At 33.2% G+C, this 16,995-nt stretch overlaps 3 protein-coding genes across 5 annotated transcripts; 1 reads left to right on the top strand and 2 right to left on the bottom strand.

Annotated features, from left to right (window-relative positions):
• Positions 1–1,818: 1,818 nt before the first annotated feature.
• Positions 1,819–7,589, bottom strand: LOC117605783 (ornithine decarboxylase 1). Of its 3 annotated transcripts, none has more exons than XM_034327493.2 (9): positions 7,231–7,589; positions 5,074–5,247; positions 4,750–4,989; positions 4,600–4,676; positions 4,339–4,512; positions 3,919–4,258; positions 3,622–3,836; positions 3,291–3,499; positions 1,819–3,128 (listed from the first exon to the last, which is right to left on the bottom strand). In XM_034327493.2, exons 3-9 carry the CDS (start codon positions 4,934–4,936, stop codon positions 2,897–2,899), a joined length of 1,434 nt encoding a protein of 477 aa, XP_034183384.1. In that variant the 5' UTR covers positions 4,937–4,989; positions 5,074–5,247; positions 7,231–7,589; the 3' UTR covers positions 1,819–2,896. The 3 variants fall into 3 exon arrangements, with proteins under 3 accessions (XP_034183384.1, XP_034183386.1, XP_034183385.1); XM_034327495.2 differs by having other exon boundaries at positions 1,819–3,113; positions 7,231–7,587; XM_034327494.2 differs by lacking the exon at positions 7,231–7,589 and adding an exon at positions 5,725–5,863.
• A 1,978-nt stretch (positions 7,590–9,567) lies between these two features.
• LOC117605781 (transmembrane protein 14 homolog) lies at positions 9,568–10,614 on the bottom strand. The gene is made up of 3 exons (XM_034327492.2): positions 10,230–10,614; positions 9,897–10,086; positions 9,568–9,821 (listed from the first exon to the last, which is right to left on the bottom strand). The coding sequence occupies exons 1-3, from the start codon at positions 10,303–10,305 to the stop codon at positions 9,761–9,763; spliced, it is 327 nt and encodes a 108-aa protein (XP_034183383.1). The 5' UTR covers positions 10,306–10,614; the 3' UTR covers positions 9,568–9,760.
• A 1,158-nt stretch (positions 10,615–11,772) lies between these two features.
• On the top strand, positions 11,773–13,586 carry Gclm (Glutamate-cysteine ligase modifier subunit). Its single transcript, XM_034327489.2, has 6 exons — positions 11,773–12,270; positions 12,406–12,468; positions 12,579–12,696; positions 12,781–12,980; positions 13,114–13,228; positions 13,303–13,586. The coding sequence occupies exons 1-6, from the start codon at positions 12,181–12,183 to the stop codon at positions 13,446–13,448; spliced, it is 732 nt and encodes a 243-aa protein (XP_034183380.1). The 5' UTR covers positions 11,773–12,180; the 3' UTR covers positions 13,449–13,586.
• The last annotated feature ends 3,409 nt before the right edge of the window (positions 13,587–16,995 follow it).

The raw sequence follows: 16,995 nt of genomic DNA, 5'->3' as shown, positions 1-16,995 counted from the left end.
CAGGGGTGGGTACAGTCATAACCAAAAATCATCGAATAGTATAAATTTACCTCGTGCTATTCTGTTTCTCGGTATTGCAGCATTCGGCTTTCTCTTCTTGATTATGACTGTATCCACCCCTGCTGATCTGATATTTAGTCGTCGGTGCTGGGCAGATTGCAGGTTTTAGGCGCTTTTTACTCGAATTTTTAAACGTTAATTACTGGAAAACAAAGCCGTATACGCTATTTCGTCATTCTTGATTTTCGTCTTATTTTGATCCCTATAATCACCCATTAAAAAATCTCCCACTTGTTATCGAACACCCTGTATAAAAACTCTTCAACACCCAGCCCAAACCCCTGAACCTAGAAACATGAAATTCGGGTAGTGTATTCCTTTCATGACGTAAGCGCCCACTAAGAAGGGATTTTTAGAAATTCGACTCTTATGAGTGTAACAAAGGTTAGAATCTATTTACACGGATTCGTCAATATCTCTTAGGCCCGATTAGATATCGACTTGGTTTTTACTTACGAAGGTCACCCATACAAATGATTAAAAACATAATTCAGGATTTTGTTCTAATCAACCTCTAAAACCGTAAATCTAGATTCAGGGGTGAATTATACAACCCTTCGTATCTCCTGTCTATATGCAAATGAATATAGACCAGAATCTAATTAAGAGTGAGATATATTCAGTATGTATCTATTATGTATTATTATGTATCTGCAACTTACAATGTAATTATAGTAGAATATTTCAATTATAATTTTTACTAATTGTAAGTTAATTTTAGCAAAATTACAAAATGCAAAAAACAGTACAAGCTCATATCAACGTGTATATTGATCTGTACATTCTTATTTTGATTTATACATCGCTTAATACCCGTTTATTAAATAATATATATAGATTACAGGGTTTTTGTCTGACATTGGGTAGTTGTGTTAAATTTAAATTGTTTATTGCAATTAAATGAAAGAGTATTGGAGTCATAATGTATTTAAAGTAATTAAATACCGGAGCAAAGCACGGGTATTAAGCTATTTTTCTTTATGGTGGAATAAGCATACTGGGGAAACAACTAAAAAAACAAAAAACGCATTCATAATAGAACCTCAAGGGTGATGCGGAAATTCACCTATTTGCGTGTTTTAATTATTACATATGTCCTTCGGGGCGAAGCCGGGGTAATCAGCCAGTCTATTATATCAGTAGATACATCTTATTCAAATGGTGTTTCAATTAAACTATGCTCAGTATCTTTAGATTACACAAATACACAGTTAAAGGTATATTCAAATACAGGTATTTAATATAAAATTATGTAATTAGGTAAGAGTGATGATATGATTGTGTAAATCAATAAAATATTTCGTTTTAACAACAGTGACAATTAATACAAGGTCATCAATGAAAATTATCATCTACTGATATAGTATGTAGCAATATCTTTTAAAGCACACTTGAAATTTCTAATTTTAGTACACTCTGATTAATTACTTCTTTTTTATCTAAAACCTCATCATAAAGCTACAGCTCTCTTTAGCTGTCAATTATATTACATGATTCTAGTGGATTGTTAATCAGTAAGATTTACTGGCTTGAGCAATATTTTATTATTAAATCTCTAAGAACAGAAAGACAAAGGATAAATAAGAATTAAAAACGATTTCAATTTGATTCTGTATATTTCATTACATGTATTCATTCGTCAATAATAATTAATTAACAATAATAATAGTTGACATATATAATACAATAAGATTAATAATTAATAAGAAACTAATTATCTTTCTTTCCTGTGACAGCTGCCTCAATGCCTTAAAAATCCTAGCAGTCCTACAGAGTTTGTTTTTGATATTTATAACGAAAAAAAGGAAAAAATACATTAAGAAAGCAGAAATGTTCGTGTTTTCACCGCGACACATATGCTGGACATATACGTCACCTTCGCTGCTACTGATTATATTTTCCTCGCCTCACATTTTCATTTTTTTTCGTTAATCATAAGGTTAAATTACAATGAATATTTCAATGATTTACAATATAAATAATTCAACATTCAAACCTTTACACAAAAGTACTACTTTTTTTATATCTTTCATATAAATCATGTAAGCAGTATTTGTGTTAAAAAAGGAAGTATTAGAAAACCAAATGTGACATTTTTTTACCAACAACATGGACATCAAGTCGTTTACAACAATCATAAAATCCGCAATAATTTCTTTCATACAAAACTGTTTTAGTAACTCATACTTATATGATTTATATAAAAATGACTTCAGTTTTTTTCTATATTAAACGTGCAAACTGTAGATATTCTCCCAAGATTCGATAAACATTTTTCTAAATATTATGAAAGTTCGTATGTAATATCTGAGAAACTACGGTTCTAAAAAGGTATATATAAATATTTCTACGTAAATATTTCATGCAGAAGAATGTCTACTTTAGCTCTGCAGTTAACTTTTTTAACAGTAATCTGAAAATCTGATTATATATCATAATTTATAAATATTACCCCTTGACCATTTAGAAACAAGCACATGTACCTGCATCATTCCAAAAAATAATGTAATTTGCACGTCTTTAATAATTAATTAAAATAAAAAGTATGAGCATTTCTTTTTTTTTTCGTTTTGACTTTATAGTACCAAATACTAATAAACCTTAAAGCTTAAAATAAAAACGAAAAATCAAAAATATCCTTAGTATTATGTTTTTCGTTTTTAAGCTAAATGAGTTTAATGTTATAAAATATACGATTAAAAGTTGCCAATCGTAAAACAATTTAGTTAGAATTTTTGTCATGACTTTATATGTATGTTCCAAAAGAAAAATGTGGTTTTTTGCCCGTAATGTCATTTCTTTTTTTTACGTTCACCATCGCCGTAATGTAGCCAAATTAATTTAATGGATCAACCTCAACGTAATCATAAATGAATGATGATCGAGAATTAGCAGAACCAGCCAAAATTTCGGCCGATGTCAATTCAATGGTTGGATTGTGCCATGCGTTTGTATCAGTTCCTCCAATATCTAGACCAAGTCGCAAATTAGCTGGTGTATTACCAATGACAAAGTGATCTTCGGTCAAGGGCAAAGCACCTTTTAACAAAAACCTGCGAAACGTAACGCTAGAATAGAAAAACTTGCTTCATTTTAAGCATTTAACACTTTGACGGTTACAAATTTGATGTAACAACGACCGTCAAAATGTTAATAACCGCAATTAAAATGTATCAAAGAATCGTTAAATAAAGTATAATCGGAGGAAGAAGCATTCTACATAGTCTTACCAAATGTTTTCATCAGCAACGATATGCACTTTGGGTACAGGAAATCCGTTAAATGGAGAAGCGACTGGTAACGTGTACGCGCCCATATTTTCAAATATTATCCAATCACCAAGATCCATTTCATGCAATAAAACATTTTCCACGACTTGATCCAAACCGTCACATGTTGGTCCCCAAATACTTGAGGGAATCATTTTTCCACAACCTTTCTGTTAACACCAAAATATTTACTATTAGAAATCAATCATCTGCTGAAAAACTTCTGTTAATGCCAAAATATTTATTATTAAAACTGAGTTCAAAATCTACGAATATTTTATGAACTGCTTACCTTTAGAGGTATAGGAGTTACATGTTGATGATCATAGAGTAGACAATTGAAGGAGCCATAAACGCCATCATTGATATAATACATGTTATGAGTGATTACATTTGGTGAATTTTCATCGCCACGTACGGAACGTTTACTATGAATACTGGTTGCGAGTGTAAATGCAGATGCAACATAAAAGCGACCGGGTTCGGCGATAACATGAACGGCATCATCTAAAAATTATCATTATAAACAAATGAATATCAAACTAGAACAATAATTGAAAGTTATCACTCGTGAATAAATATTACTTACTGTCGAAATACTCGACAAGCGCTTTGTTAACAACGTCAGCAATTTTATCAATGCTGCTTCCTTTGTTTCCAGGATAGCCACCGCCAATATCTAACAAATATGGTTTGAAACCAAGATCCGTGGCTAAGTCAAATAATGATTTAGAATGACGTATAGCTCGATGAAATACGGGTGGATCCTGACAACCAGATCCAACATGGAAGCTGATACCAATAACATTGAGTCCTAATACACGTGAAAGACGCAGAAGATTAGGTGCTTCGTATATTGGGTCACAACCAAATTTCATGCCCAATTGGCATTGAGCTACTTCGGCATCGCAACGGATTCTAATCACAATCTGGAATTAAAACATTACAAGTGATATACATATAGATTTATCAAATTTATATGTATCTTGATAAAAGTATTTTTTATTACCTTAGCATCAGGATGGAGTTTCTTAATCTTATGCAATTCGCTTTCATTGTCAACTGTCATTACATCTACACCAACAGTAGCAGCATGACGAATATGCGATGCTGGCTTAGCTGGATTGGCGAAAATGATTCTTGACGAGTCTACTCCAACACTTAAGACTTTATTGATTTCTGACTGTAAATAAAAGTACGTAATGATGTTAGATTACATAGATCAGGTATCTATTATACAATATAAATGACAATATCAAATTACACTTACTTTTGATGCGCAATCGAAACCGATACCAAGAGCAGCTAATACCTCGATTACCACTAAGTTATCGTTACATTTTACGGCTAAAATTTCAGAAACGAATAAATTAATGTTTAATTCACAATAAAATGTAACATGTAATATTTATTATCTTACCATAGTATGGACTAACGCGTGGCATTTTTTCTTTCCAAATTTGATGTTTACGAACAATATCACCGATATCGAGTACATAAAATGCTTCTTCTTGTAATCCACTCAATGCAATATCTTTGATGACAGTCATAACGTTTGACTCATTGTCCAAGACATGGATACGTTCATCTAGATTTGTTACCTTCATGTTGATTGTTTTATTAGTTTTTAAAAGATACTCTGTAGGTGCTAGGCAGCAAACTAAAATTAAAACATTTATTAAATTACATGTATAATAAGAGAAGGTAGTTAATTCTTTAATGACTTGTTAAAAGTACGACATACGAGGCAGCTGTCAACGAGAATTGGGTAAGTCGTGAGGAGGCGGGTTAAGACAAGATCACTATGGGGGTGCTAGCAAAGCCACGGGGGCTCTGCGTTCAGGGTCAACTTCCAGTTGCCGCAGTTATTCACACACCCACTAATAGACTGGCCTACCAGCCTATAGCAGATAGAACCCTGCAACATAACAAAGAAAAATACATATATTTAATGTTGTAATTTATAATGTAATATTTAAATTTTTTCAAAGTAATGTAAAACTTAAAAGTATTAACACTTAAATATTCTATTATGAATTCATTCATTTCTTAAAAAACATTTACATATTTATGCCATGTAGTCAAATACACTTATTCAAATATGTATAGTTCATTCATTTTAAACAGATCAATACATTTCGTAACATATGTCACATGTTCCTTTTTACACTTCAAATTCATCTTATCATTTTTAAATATTTTTTTTGGCAGACTTCAAAGATATTGAATATATGTATATACTATTCTCTCTCTCTCTCTCTATATATATATAACTCTTATATTAGATATTTGCATAAATTCAGTATTAAATTTTGAGCAACAGCTGGTACAATTAAATTAATTAAAAAATCACATTTAACAATTTACTTTTCTGCAATAAATTTTCAACACTTACCTGGCTTTTAAAAGTAATTCTCGTAGCTTTTATAACACGTTATAGGAATAAAATAATTGAATAAAAAGTTGGAAAGTGTTTTAACTTTATTAAAACTGCTCTATCTTTATAATAACTTGAAATGAACAATAACACAAATAAAAGAAAAAATTACTAAATGGTTGCCTGCTTTTTTATTGATATAATGTTCAATGAAGAACAGTTATGGACAACCAAGAATACAGAATGATACTGAACCTGAAGTAACTATTTGGGCCAGTATTTATACGAGAAAGATAAGTACTATCAGGCAGCCTTTGCGTGGTACCAAGTCTACTTCATGGAACAAAGCTTATCTGACGGCCAAGAAATACATAGTTCACAGAGATCCAATTGGACATGGAGGGGTAATGCACACGCCACTCAGAGATCAAGTCTTCATTGGGGGCATGAAAATACGATGTTTAATCTATGCTACACTGTTGAAAGTAGTAGATTACTATCATTCATCAAAATCATTTGACAGACAACTGATAACATCTGTGTAACGTAGTCATGGTTAAAATTCAGGTGTGTATTGAAACATTACATATGTTACTGTTAAATCAATGATATTTTTCTTTATTTAAAAATATATAAGTGAAATTGCATTTGTAGGTTTATAATATACTTTATTTTTATAAATATATCTCTTATATTTTATATAACATTATAATATACCTTTTGTTACATAATGTAAAAATAAAAAATTTTACAACCCATATTGAGCAGCATTACATTATGATTAATTAAATATCATAATTAATTAACATATAATTGAATCTGATAACAACTTAAATAATTTCCTGTGCTGCCAGATTAAACAGCTATAAAAAAGTAATTTATTATTAAATTCGAAAAATTATTTATCATTAGTAGAAAAATAAAAAAAAAAAAAATTATTGACACACTAATGCACACGTTATCAAGAAGTGGACAAAAAATTTGTTCATTGGTATATTAAAATTTAAATAAAATCCTTATCATTATCATTTTACTGCTTTATACAGGAAATATCGGGCCAAGTTAGGTAGCAGCAACTTGAAGATAATATTAGCATTGAAATATAAACTGCTCTGCAAACATGATGTTACCGAGATGGATACAATGTGTGCAAATAAGCTAAATCATTGCGGTAACATTATGTACTGTACTGAAGGAATAATTTAAAATCGAATTAACGTCATTTATGATATGGATACGGAACACGAATAAAATTATCGAAGAGCGCAGCAGATACCGGTGAAAGATTACGATAGGAAATCGGCGAAGCAGTTGCACATGATGAGGAAATATCTTAACAAGGAAAATGAAGAAAATTGTGTGATTCATCGGTCAAAAAATATTTAACGTTTCGCTAGCATACGTTATAGTGTGCACTGTGATTCATCAATCACTAAATTTTCACGTGACAGAGGTGCCTTACCAAAGATTACACCATACACATTTTGGGGATAACATGGATTATACATTAGCGTAGGTACATACCTTATCAAATGATCGCCACCCTGCGGGTCGGCACTCGGTTTTTGACGGAATGATGGAAGTTTACGGTGACTGGATCCCAAAAATCAGTCAAATCAGTCGATGAAAGTTGAAGATTCGTTCGTTTGAAGACCAGTGGCTGTCGAATTTTTTCGCGACCAATTTTCCGTAATAAATGTCGAGAAAAAACATTCGTTCGTAACTACTGTTTAAGCGTTACGAGCGAACATTGAAGCGCCGGTCGAATAACTCGTTAATCGTAATTTATTTCGTTTAAATATCGTCAAATCTGGCAAACCCCTGAAGAACTTCCTCCTACGGACACACCACCGAGCAGGAGCTCCCAGAGAGGTTCGCAAATGCATCCAGTACAAACCATAATCGACTTCGTAACTCGAACTTCGAGTTCGAGACTTCGATTATCGTGTGCAATCGATCACTCGAATAAAATTTAAAATGAATTACAATTATTCGATAGTTAAAAACGAGCAACACTATCTAACACGAATTTTTTTTACGAATTTGTGATATTCATTGTGTGATCCTTCTTTAATTTCTCTTCCCAAATATAAATCTAGAAGTGGTTAATTTTTTAACTAATATTTTATATTAACTACCTTGAAAACGTTTTTGAAAAATATGAATTTTTATAAAAGTGCACAATTTTAATGCTAGGAAATTCTATTCAGTACTAAAAGATAGAGATAATTGCCTGTAGTATTGCTTGTGGAAACAGTGCTAAGCCTAATCTAGGTGGGAATGTTCCCATTCTGAACCTTTTTTCCTCTTATTATCAGTGATGTGAGCGAAAAACACGGAAAATATTTCCATCAAAATATTTTCAAAATGGAAAAAACGATTCCGTATGAGAATATGACTAGCAGAATTTTTGCAAACTGAAATTGATTACAAAATTCTTTGTAATTATGTGATTTGTATTCAAAAATACATGAAATTGGACGGTGATGACGAGCAACTACGGCACTGATAAATCGAGATAGACAGTCGATGGCCGCATGGCGGGAAATGTCTATAGAATCTCAATAGTACTATGTAGTACATTTATACTAGATAAAGAATTTTATATAAAAATGTGAAAATAGTACGTGCATCCGTTTTTTTTTTATTTTAGTGGTTATTTATAATTTAAATAAAAACTAAAGTGTTCTTACAAAAGTTCATGTTTTTACAAAACTGAAGGCGTTAAAGTAATTCTGTTTCCGGATTCAAAAAAAGGTTTCAATTTGATAGATAATACAATTTAATAAATAAATTAATCTTTCAATAGTTAGTAAGTAAAAGTTTGTTAAAATAATTTCTTTTTAATTGTTACAAATACTTTTTAAACAAAATTTTATACACCACTGGTATACCTACTTTTTTATATTTATTCGATTAAAATTTATTCTCATTAACATAATGATTATGTGAAATCATTATCAACATTTTATAACGAAAGATATTTTGTACATATGAGTAAAGATCAAGTTCGTGATCTATATTATGAAATGCTCTATCAATTTTTAAACTTTGTAGGATAAACAAATTGCAATTATGAAACCGATTATCATACAAGGGTACTACAACCAATATCATATTAATTAATATCGTAATAATAAACATTTATACAGCTTCAAATAAAAATTATTTTATATTATTTATTTATCTAAAGTATCGCAAAACGCGATAACAATTTATTAAAATTAAAAAATCTAAGCTAAATGATGTATGTATGTATTGCTTTATTGTACTGAGGCTAGTACCTATTACAGTCTTTTTCTAAGTTATTGCACGTTCGGTTCCTCTCTTAATTACTTCTATTTCTGAGTGCAATTTTTCGATTTCTAGTCTTATCATATAGCTTGATGTACTTCTGGCTACCCCTAACATCCTCTTAATAAACTCTGCCAGTACTTTTTCTAATACTGCAGTGTGATTTAACGCCCATGCCAATATTTATATAATTTATAATATAAATCGAACATAATATCGTGGTTAGTGATTGCAACTTAATTTTTTTTTAAGTGAGTAATAACCACATTATCATGGCACATGTATTAACTGATAAAAGTTACTAAAAATAGCGGGTAATATTTATTCTATGATATTAGGATAAAAAATATTGATACAGACGAGTTTCATATTTTATTAATCATTTCAATAACTAGCGCAAATACCTACATAGAAATAAATAAATGTAATTTTAAGGACAAATCATAAAACAATCCAAATAACATTTAAATAAATTGTCAATACATTTAAAATAAAAAATGCATTATCTGTACAATCTTAGTTCTCTTTTGTGTAATATAATAACAGCAATAATTACATCGTTTCAGATTAAAATTATATAACAATTAAAATAGTAATATGCTGTCCCTTTTGGAAGAATATATTTATGTTTAAAATGCATGTATCCATATAACCCATACAAATAATATTATACATATACCTTATATATCTTATATACATATAATTCAAACATTCTAGCGTTTTAAAAAAGAAAATAAATTCTGGAACATCATTAAATTATTTATTGTACTTTCATAGATGTTCCATAATATTTTACAATATTTCTGACCACCATTAAAGCACTGAAAAATTTAATAATATTAAATTCAGAAGTTTCATTTAATCTTATTATATAACTAAATCATTAAGAATAATACCTGCACACAGCTATTATTCCAGCTGGCATCAATTTACCAGTGGCTTGATAACGATAAGCCATTATTCCACCAAGAACTAAGCTTGTTGCCACAGAGAGTTTAATGTTAGTGGGATCTTGCGAGGTTTGGTATGCTCCGTAGCCCAAAACAGATCCAAAGAGAAGCCCAGCACTCAGAGAAGGAATCGAATCTTTAAAAAGTTAAGTACATTTCGTTTTTATTATAAAAATATTGTGTTTGTCAAATATTTTCCAATTAAGAAAACTATAAATAAAGAAAATAGTCTAATTATTTATTTCAGAACAAAATGCAGGTGAAAACATTGAAACTTACGTGCTTTTACATAACCGAGTATACCACCAGCTGCTACTGTAGCAGCATAAACATATCCATACACATCAACAGGCATTTTTTATATAATTACAGTACTTTTTGTTAAATATCTTCAACGATCGAATCAAAGATATCAAACAGAATACAAATATGTATATATATATATATGTATATTTGTTTTTTGCAGATCACAGTTGTAATCACGGTGTATGCGTTTTATAGAGTGGTTTTTTAATTTTTGTATTACAACGATTGTTGCGCTACCTGCTGTAGATAAACAGTTTATCAACGTTTGACGTACTATGCCCAGAGTGCAAGATGTCCCGCACAGGGGCAAGGGAGGGACCCTCGTTCGCTCCGTCAGTTCCCCACCATTTGACGCTTTCGTCACGCCAACGTTTGGATGTGACGTCGCACGCTACATAGGCGTAGGATTTCTGTATTTAGGGGGAGGGAGATAGTTACACACCAGCTTATACTGACTAATATAAAAGATGTCATAAAGTTGCTCAAGCACAACGAAAAATGAAATTCGATCCTCTGGGAGGAAGATAGGAATCTGAAATCAATATTTCTTAAAACATCGATATTTTGCGACTGTTCTTTCGTTATGCGCTGAAAATATGTCACTTCTTGTTTAAAAAAAACTCAAAAACTTCTCACAGGAAGTCTCGCGGGACAGCACAGGGACAAGAGGAGGTACTACGCACACATCGACTGACCCCCTAGTTTTACATGAGTAGATGTGACCGATTCGACCAATCATACAGCACGACCGAAAGTACGTGTGAGCTGAGGTGGGGTGCGACCAATCAGATTGCGTTATTCTCATAGAACTCCTTGTGATCGGTGAACAATACTGTCCCATGAGAATAATGCAATCTGATTGTTCGCACCCCATCTCAGTTCACACGTACTTTCGGTCGTGCCGTATGATTGGTCGAATCGGTCATATCTACTAATTAGGCTCGTGTAAAACTAGGGGGTCAGTCAATGTGTGCGTAATATCCCCTTTTGCCCCTGTGCCGTCCCGCGTGACTTCTTGTCATCGGTGGACAGTAAGTATATCCACACTATTGATTTTGTCGAGCAGTATCTGTTTATGTATTGAGTTCCGATACTATACATACACAGTGACTAAAGATACCTACAGATACTTTGGATCTGTAGTCACTACTATACATATTTGAAACTTGGAGCTTTTTTTCGTTTACCTTAGCAAATTGATCATTATTTTGTAATCGTAAACTTTATATATTTTACATATACAAAAATAATATTTATTCGTATAAATATATAAATGTAATTTGATGTCGAACGGAAATACGCAAAAATTCAAATAACAAATTGTATACCGAATTTTTATAAAACTAATTTAAAAATTGATTTGTAAAAGTTATGAAATTATTAAAATAACATCTTATAATAATTGTATAATATGCATGATATGCAATATCAGAAATACTTTTTAAAAATATACGGCTGTGCAAAACGTTAAAAAATAAAATTTCAGTACAATATTAAAAAGTATATAATTTTATATAAAGAAATTATTAAAACTCATACATTTGAAACACTCCGTTAATCATTACATAATACATGATATAAGGAAATCGGTGATACAGTTATAGTCATGTAATTGTCAATATTTTTGTACGAGTAATCGAAGAATATATTATGCTTATCAGACTTGAGCACAAATCAAATGTGATCAAAATAAGACAAGATCGGGGAAAGCACATGCACATTTAATGTAAATGCTTTCATGATGAAATGTATATGATACTATCTTTAGATTAAAAATTGCCTAGTCAGAGACGAGTCATCTACGATTTACTCATCATGAGCAATTAATCGCTCGACTACGATCTATGTTATCAGTTTGCTAAACGTTTCTTAGTAGCCATCTGCTACGTGTTACCTAATATTTTTGTACATTTTTTGGTATACTATGCTGTCGCAAAACGTATTAGTACGCACTGGAAATATACTTTCCTTGAATGAGGCAAAAACAAAAGCAAGTCAAAATTCCACAGACGAGGTAAGTTTTAAATATACTTTAAATAACATTCCTTAAGTCAAACTTGTTACATATCATTATCAGGATTATTATCCTTGAGGTTATGTCATTTATAATATTGAAGAATAATATAATACCTTTAAACGTTATTTTCAGTTAATAGAAATATTGAAGATTGTGCTTCGAGACAATAAAGGTAGTGGTGAAAATCCAGTGATTGTAAGTATGATTACTCTGCTTTATTGGTTTACATTCCTTAATATATTAAGGAATACAATATTTTATATTGTATGACAATATATTTATTAATTAAATATATTTGTTTATAGATTCAAGGAGTTGAAGATAATTCTTTAAAAGATATTAATAGAGAAGATGTTAAAATAACTGTAAAAGTATTTCTTTCTTCACCTGATGTAAATTTATTAAAAGAAGCAATAGATCAAGGTATAAAAATTCACATTTCATATTGTATGTTATTCATTATATGTGTATTGATTAAATCCATATTATGATGTATGATTCTTTTAGTTTGCAATGCTCTAAATATAAGTGCAATTGAGTCTTTGGTGATTGCATATTCAGACAAAGAAAGTCCTGAAGAATTATTAACATCTTTGAAACATTTATGGACTGGAGTAGAAGAATATGTTAAAATTGGTAAATTGTCAAGTGTTGGCCTAAGTGATATCAGTACAAATGTATTTATTGATCTATTTCAATGGGCAACTGTAAGATCATTAATGTTTTTGTATAATTATTTTCACAACATTATATATATATTTCATTAATGTATGTAAAAATATATTATTATACATATATTATAAGTATTTACATATACTTGTTTCTTTCTGCTTTATACAGATAAAGCCAAATATTGTACAAATTAGTTTAGCCACATGTTGTGTTGTACCACCAGCTCTGCAGGCATTTACTAAAGAAAATGATGTTCAATTATTAACCCACAATGATCCTGGACGTGAGTTGATTATTATATACAATAAAAAGCATTGTAACTGGAATTTTTCTAAATGTCATATTTTTTGCTCATAGAAATTCTTCCAGAAGAAGATTTAAATGAACTATTCAATGCTGAAACAAGTTTGTATTGGGTGACAAGATATCAGATACATTTAAAATGTCGTGGTATTTTATCTTCAAAGGGTTATCTGGTATATGTTAATAAGACAATAATTTAATGTTATTATGCAATAATAGCTAATAATTTTAATTATACGTACTGCTTTAGTATTCATAAAAATGCATTCAGTTTTAATGTATTATACACATATTGATTTACTGTTGTACTTATAACAAACTTATAATTACCTCATGGTTACAATAACTATTTAATTTAATATCGTTAATTTGAATAAATTTCTGCAACCCTTCATAAACAAATTTTTTCCTTAATTGAAAATTAATTTTCTACTAATATGACAGCAATAATTTTAATGATATGTAATATTTTTGTCGTTACACCTTTTTCTAAAACTTCAATTAATTGAGACTTTTTATATGACACTTGAAATAATATGTCACGTAAACGTGTCCAAATATGTGGAATTTCAAACGTAAATAATAATTTTTGAATAGTAGCTACTGACGTTGAACGTAAGATGAAATGTGAAATGGTAAAGTGGCGTAATGACATTGGTTAGTGTTGGGCACGCGTAACACTTGAGTTCGTAAAAGGGCATTGTTCAAAGGTGTTCGTTAATACAGTATTTTATATTTTTTTCTAACAATAAGTATATTTTAACTCCAATACACGTGTGATTACATGTTCTTTTTACCGAAAAAAAGCATTAAAATTTCTGTCATGATCAAAATAAAAAAGTATCGTTAAAATTGTCTATTTATCAAAACGCAAATTTATAGTTTGTAATTTTCATAAATCTATGAAATCTATATTTATTTTATCTTATATTTTGAAATTTGAAAGGCAAGTTTCAATATTTCTCTAATTAGAAACCATATCATAACACTAAACATTCCGAGCTTAGAATTTTTTGAAAATGTTTTGTATTATATTTAACAAAAATCTAAAGCAGATAGAATCATAGAGAAAATGAAAGATATATGTATATTTCTAGGTAACGTGATGTGTACAGCTTTGAATCACATATCTGGCAGAGTTCGGAGCCCACACTAGCGGTAGCTGATCGGGAGTCCTCTAGGCAGCGGGGACACATGGAATCCTTCGTTTTATGTGTGTGTCCCACCTTCGTCGTCGTCGTCGTCGTCGTCGCTGTAGCCGCCACGATCGTCGTCGTCGTCGTCGCCGTCGCAGGTCGGCTCGATATATGCGGGCCGATTTTTCGTTTTGCCACCGACTTCACTGCTGCCTTCGGATCTTTCCTTTTCCTGCGCGTTCTGTTACTCCGCTCCCGCTCACAGTAGAGCCCTTTTGCGTTAAGCCGCACCGCGTGGCACACACGGGGACAGCGAAACGATGGAACGGGATGGGACGGAACTTCGGGGGACTTCGGATAGCGTAAACGTTCCTCTCTGTTCCTTTGGTTTCTCATTCTCTCGCTTTCTCTCCCGTCTCATCTTTACCTATCTCCCTCGGTCTCTTCCTTGCTCCTTTTCCGCAGCCACGCACACCTTTCTGCGTTCATCATTCCACCCTCTCTTTTCTGTTCATGTTCGATCGTTTTACTCCCTCGACACACACTGAACGGTGGCTTTACCTCTCTCTCCTTTCGTCCCTGATCCTCTGTTCACCGCTTTCGGGATCGGTCTCTTTTCAATGCTTTCCCGTTCCTGCTGGTCACTGTAAAGCGGGTGGGGTATGCGAACGCCGCGATACTATGTTATGCCTGCGGACCGCGGGTCTGACATACTTTGTATGTTAATGCCACATAATGTCGGTTTTGTTCCTCTTTTCAGCATTTATTTGTTCGGCTCCTCGGAGCCTTAGCAGAGGCTTTAGCGTACGGACCATAGTTCGTTCCGCGTCTTCGATCGCTCGGCTGTTTGGCGAATCGACTTTCCTTTTCTTCTTTTTCCTCATGTCTCACTACGTCCTTGTCGATATTCATCCAGAAGTTGTCAGATCTTGGACTGATGTCTCGCCTCGAGATAATCGATTCCATCGATATGACGTTGTGCCACTTGTCGCCAGGTAAATGTGGAGACGATCCACGATCGTTTGATAACACAAATTCATGGATTCCTCTTCTATCAGGTTCCAGTATTTATCAGTTCTACGTCGTGATCCACTTCTCTTGAGTTTTCCTGCTCGGGAATACCCACACGTGAAACTCGTCAAGATATTGTATTGTTTATTTTCATCCTTCTTTTGTCGAGGAGAAACGTTAATCGCCAGTTACGTCGTATTCCACGAGACGAGGAATTAGCTTATCAGAAGATTGCACTTGGGCCAACGTAACACTTCCCAGTTGTATAATTATGCAATATGCGTAAGCATCTATGAATTTCAGTAAAAGCTACAGCTGCTGATAATAAATCTCGTCGAGATGATGCAAGTCCTTTTTGAACTTCGTTCTCTAAATAATTGATGCAGTTTACATTTCTACGAATCAACGACGTCCTTGCTGTGCCAAGTCATTAACTGTTTACGTCGACCAATATCTTGAATAATCGTAGCCAATCGATGAGTTCAAAGTTAATTTCGCAGTCAGTAATGAACGCGCGAGTTAAACAGCAACCAGCGTGGCGTCGATAAACCTGTAAGAGCCATTTCTGTTTCGTAAGCAACCTGTTGAATCGGTGGAAAAAAAGAAGGTAACCGTCATAAATTTCTCGGTCGACGAATTAGCGTGGTGGTGCCGAGTTTGGTTACCGATTACGACCAGTAGCCACTAGCCACATGCCGCATGTAATATAGACCTGCTGGAACGCGATCCCGCGTTGACAGGTGATGCAGTTGCGGAATTGGCTCTCGCATCGAGCGCATCTCACGGTGTTCGTGAGCGAAGTGCCTCGCCGTTGATGTTTCGCTAGAGTACTTACGTAGGACGGTGGAAAAGAGAGAAAGAAAGAGAGGGTGAGGGAGAGGGAGGGAAAGGGCAGAAAAGCAAAGTATCGGCGGAGCAACACAGAAGCGGCAGGGAACGGCAGTAGCGAGTAAACGCAAAAGCGCCCTCGCTCGGTCCCGCGCGATGCAAAGACGGGGTATAAATAAGCGGCTGTCGTTTGCGGAAGCAGAAAACGGGCAAAAGGACAGAAATAAAGAAGAAGTCCCAGAAGAAAGGGAGGCAGCGACAGAGAGAGGAATAAATAAGCTGGGCCGGGAGAGCGAGAGGACAGGTAAAAGTAGAAGGAGCCCGAGCAGTAGCAAAGGCAGAAGCAGAAGCAGCAACGGTTCCACCGTTCAGTCCCTTGCCGCTTGGTCGACCAACGTCCCGATCTACTACTTTTGCGGTGTACGACCGTCCTCGCATTGAAAACTTTCCAGCGTGTCCTGCCTCCGCTACGAACGCGGCAGGTGTACTTCTGTCTCGTTATCCGGAAAGTCTCTTCCTCCTCGACGGGGACACGTTGTCGAGTAGAACTCGTAGATCACTTCTCGAGGATGTTTCGAATGGATTTTAGAGGACAAGTGATTTTGTCGTGGGAGGAGAACTGAACGTAACGGAAGGCAGATCCATTTAACGATCTTTGTAACGTTAATGAATGTATTAGGTCGGTAAATGAAAGAGTGCCGAAGGGAATGGAGCTAACGATTCAGTCCATCCGACCCCCTTCAACACATCCTTGCTACTTCAATTACACTCG

Source organism: Osmia lignaria, chromosome 2, assembly GCF_051020975.1.
Source record: "Osmia lignaria lignaria isolate PbOS001 chromosome 2, iyOsmLign1, whole genome shotgun sequence".
In the NCBI taxonomy this organism is placed as follows: Eukaryota; Metazoa; Arthropoda; class Insecta; order Hymenoptera; family Megachilidae; genus Osmia; species Osmia lignaria.
The sequence above is the reverse complement of the archived record's forward strand: the minus strand, read 5'-3'. Positions and strand labels throughout refer to the sequence as shown.

Coding starts and splice junctions, on each gene's coding strand:
- Gclm (XM_034327489.2), top strand. CDS start 12,181: ATGCTGTCGCAAAACGTATTAGTACGCACTGGAAATATACTTTCCTTG. Junction 12,271..12,405: donor GTCAAAATTCCACAGACGAG/GTAAGTTTTAAA, acceptor CGTTATTTTCAG/TTAATAGAAATATTGAAGAT. Junction 12,697..12,780: donor AAAAGAAGCAATAGATCAAG/GTATAAAAATTC, acceptor TGATTCTTTTAG/TTTGCAATGCTCTAAATATA.
- LOC117605783 (XM_034327493.2), bottom strand. CDS start 4,936: ATGAAGGTAACAAATCTAGATGAACGTATCCATGTCTTGGACAATGAG. Junction 4,513..4,599: donor GTTTCGATTGCGCATCAAAA/GTAAGTGTAATT, acceptor TTTTATTTACAG/TCAGAAATCAATAAAGTCTT. Junction 3,129..3,290: donor GTTGCTGATGAAAACATTTG/GTAAGACTATGT, acceptor TTTCTATTCTAG/CGTTACGTTTCGCAGGTTTT.
- LOC117605781 (XM_034327492.2), bottom strand. CDS start 10,305: ATGCCTGTTGATGTGTATGGATATGTTTATGCTGCTACAGTAGCAGCT. Junction 10,087..10,229: donor ACTCGGTTATGTAAAAGCAC/GTAAGTTTCAAT, acceptor AACTTTTTAAAG/ATTCGATTCCTTCTCTGAGT. Junction 9,822..9,896: donor GGAATAATAGCTGTGTGCAG/GTATTATTCTTA, acceptor TAAATTTTTCAG/TGCTTTAATGGTGGTCAGAA.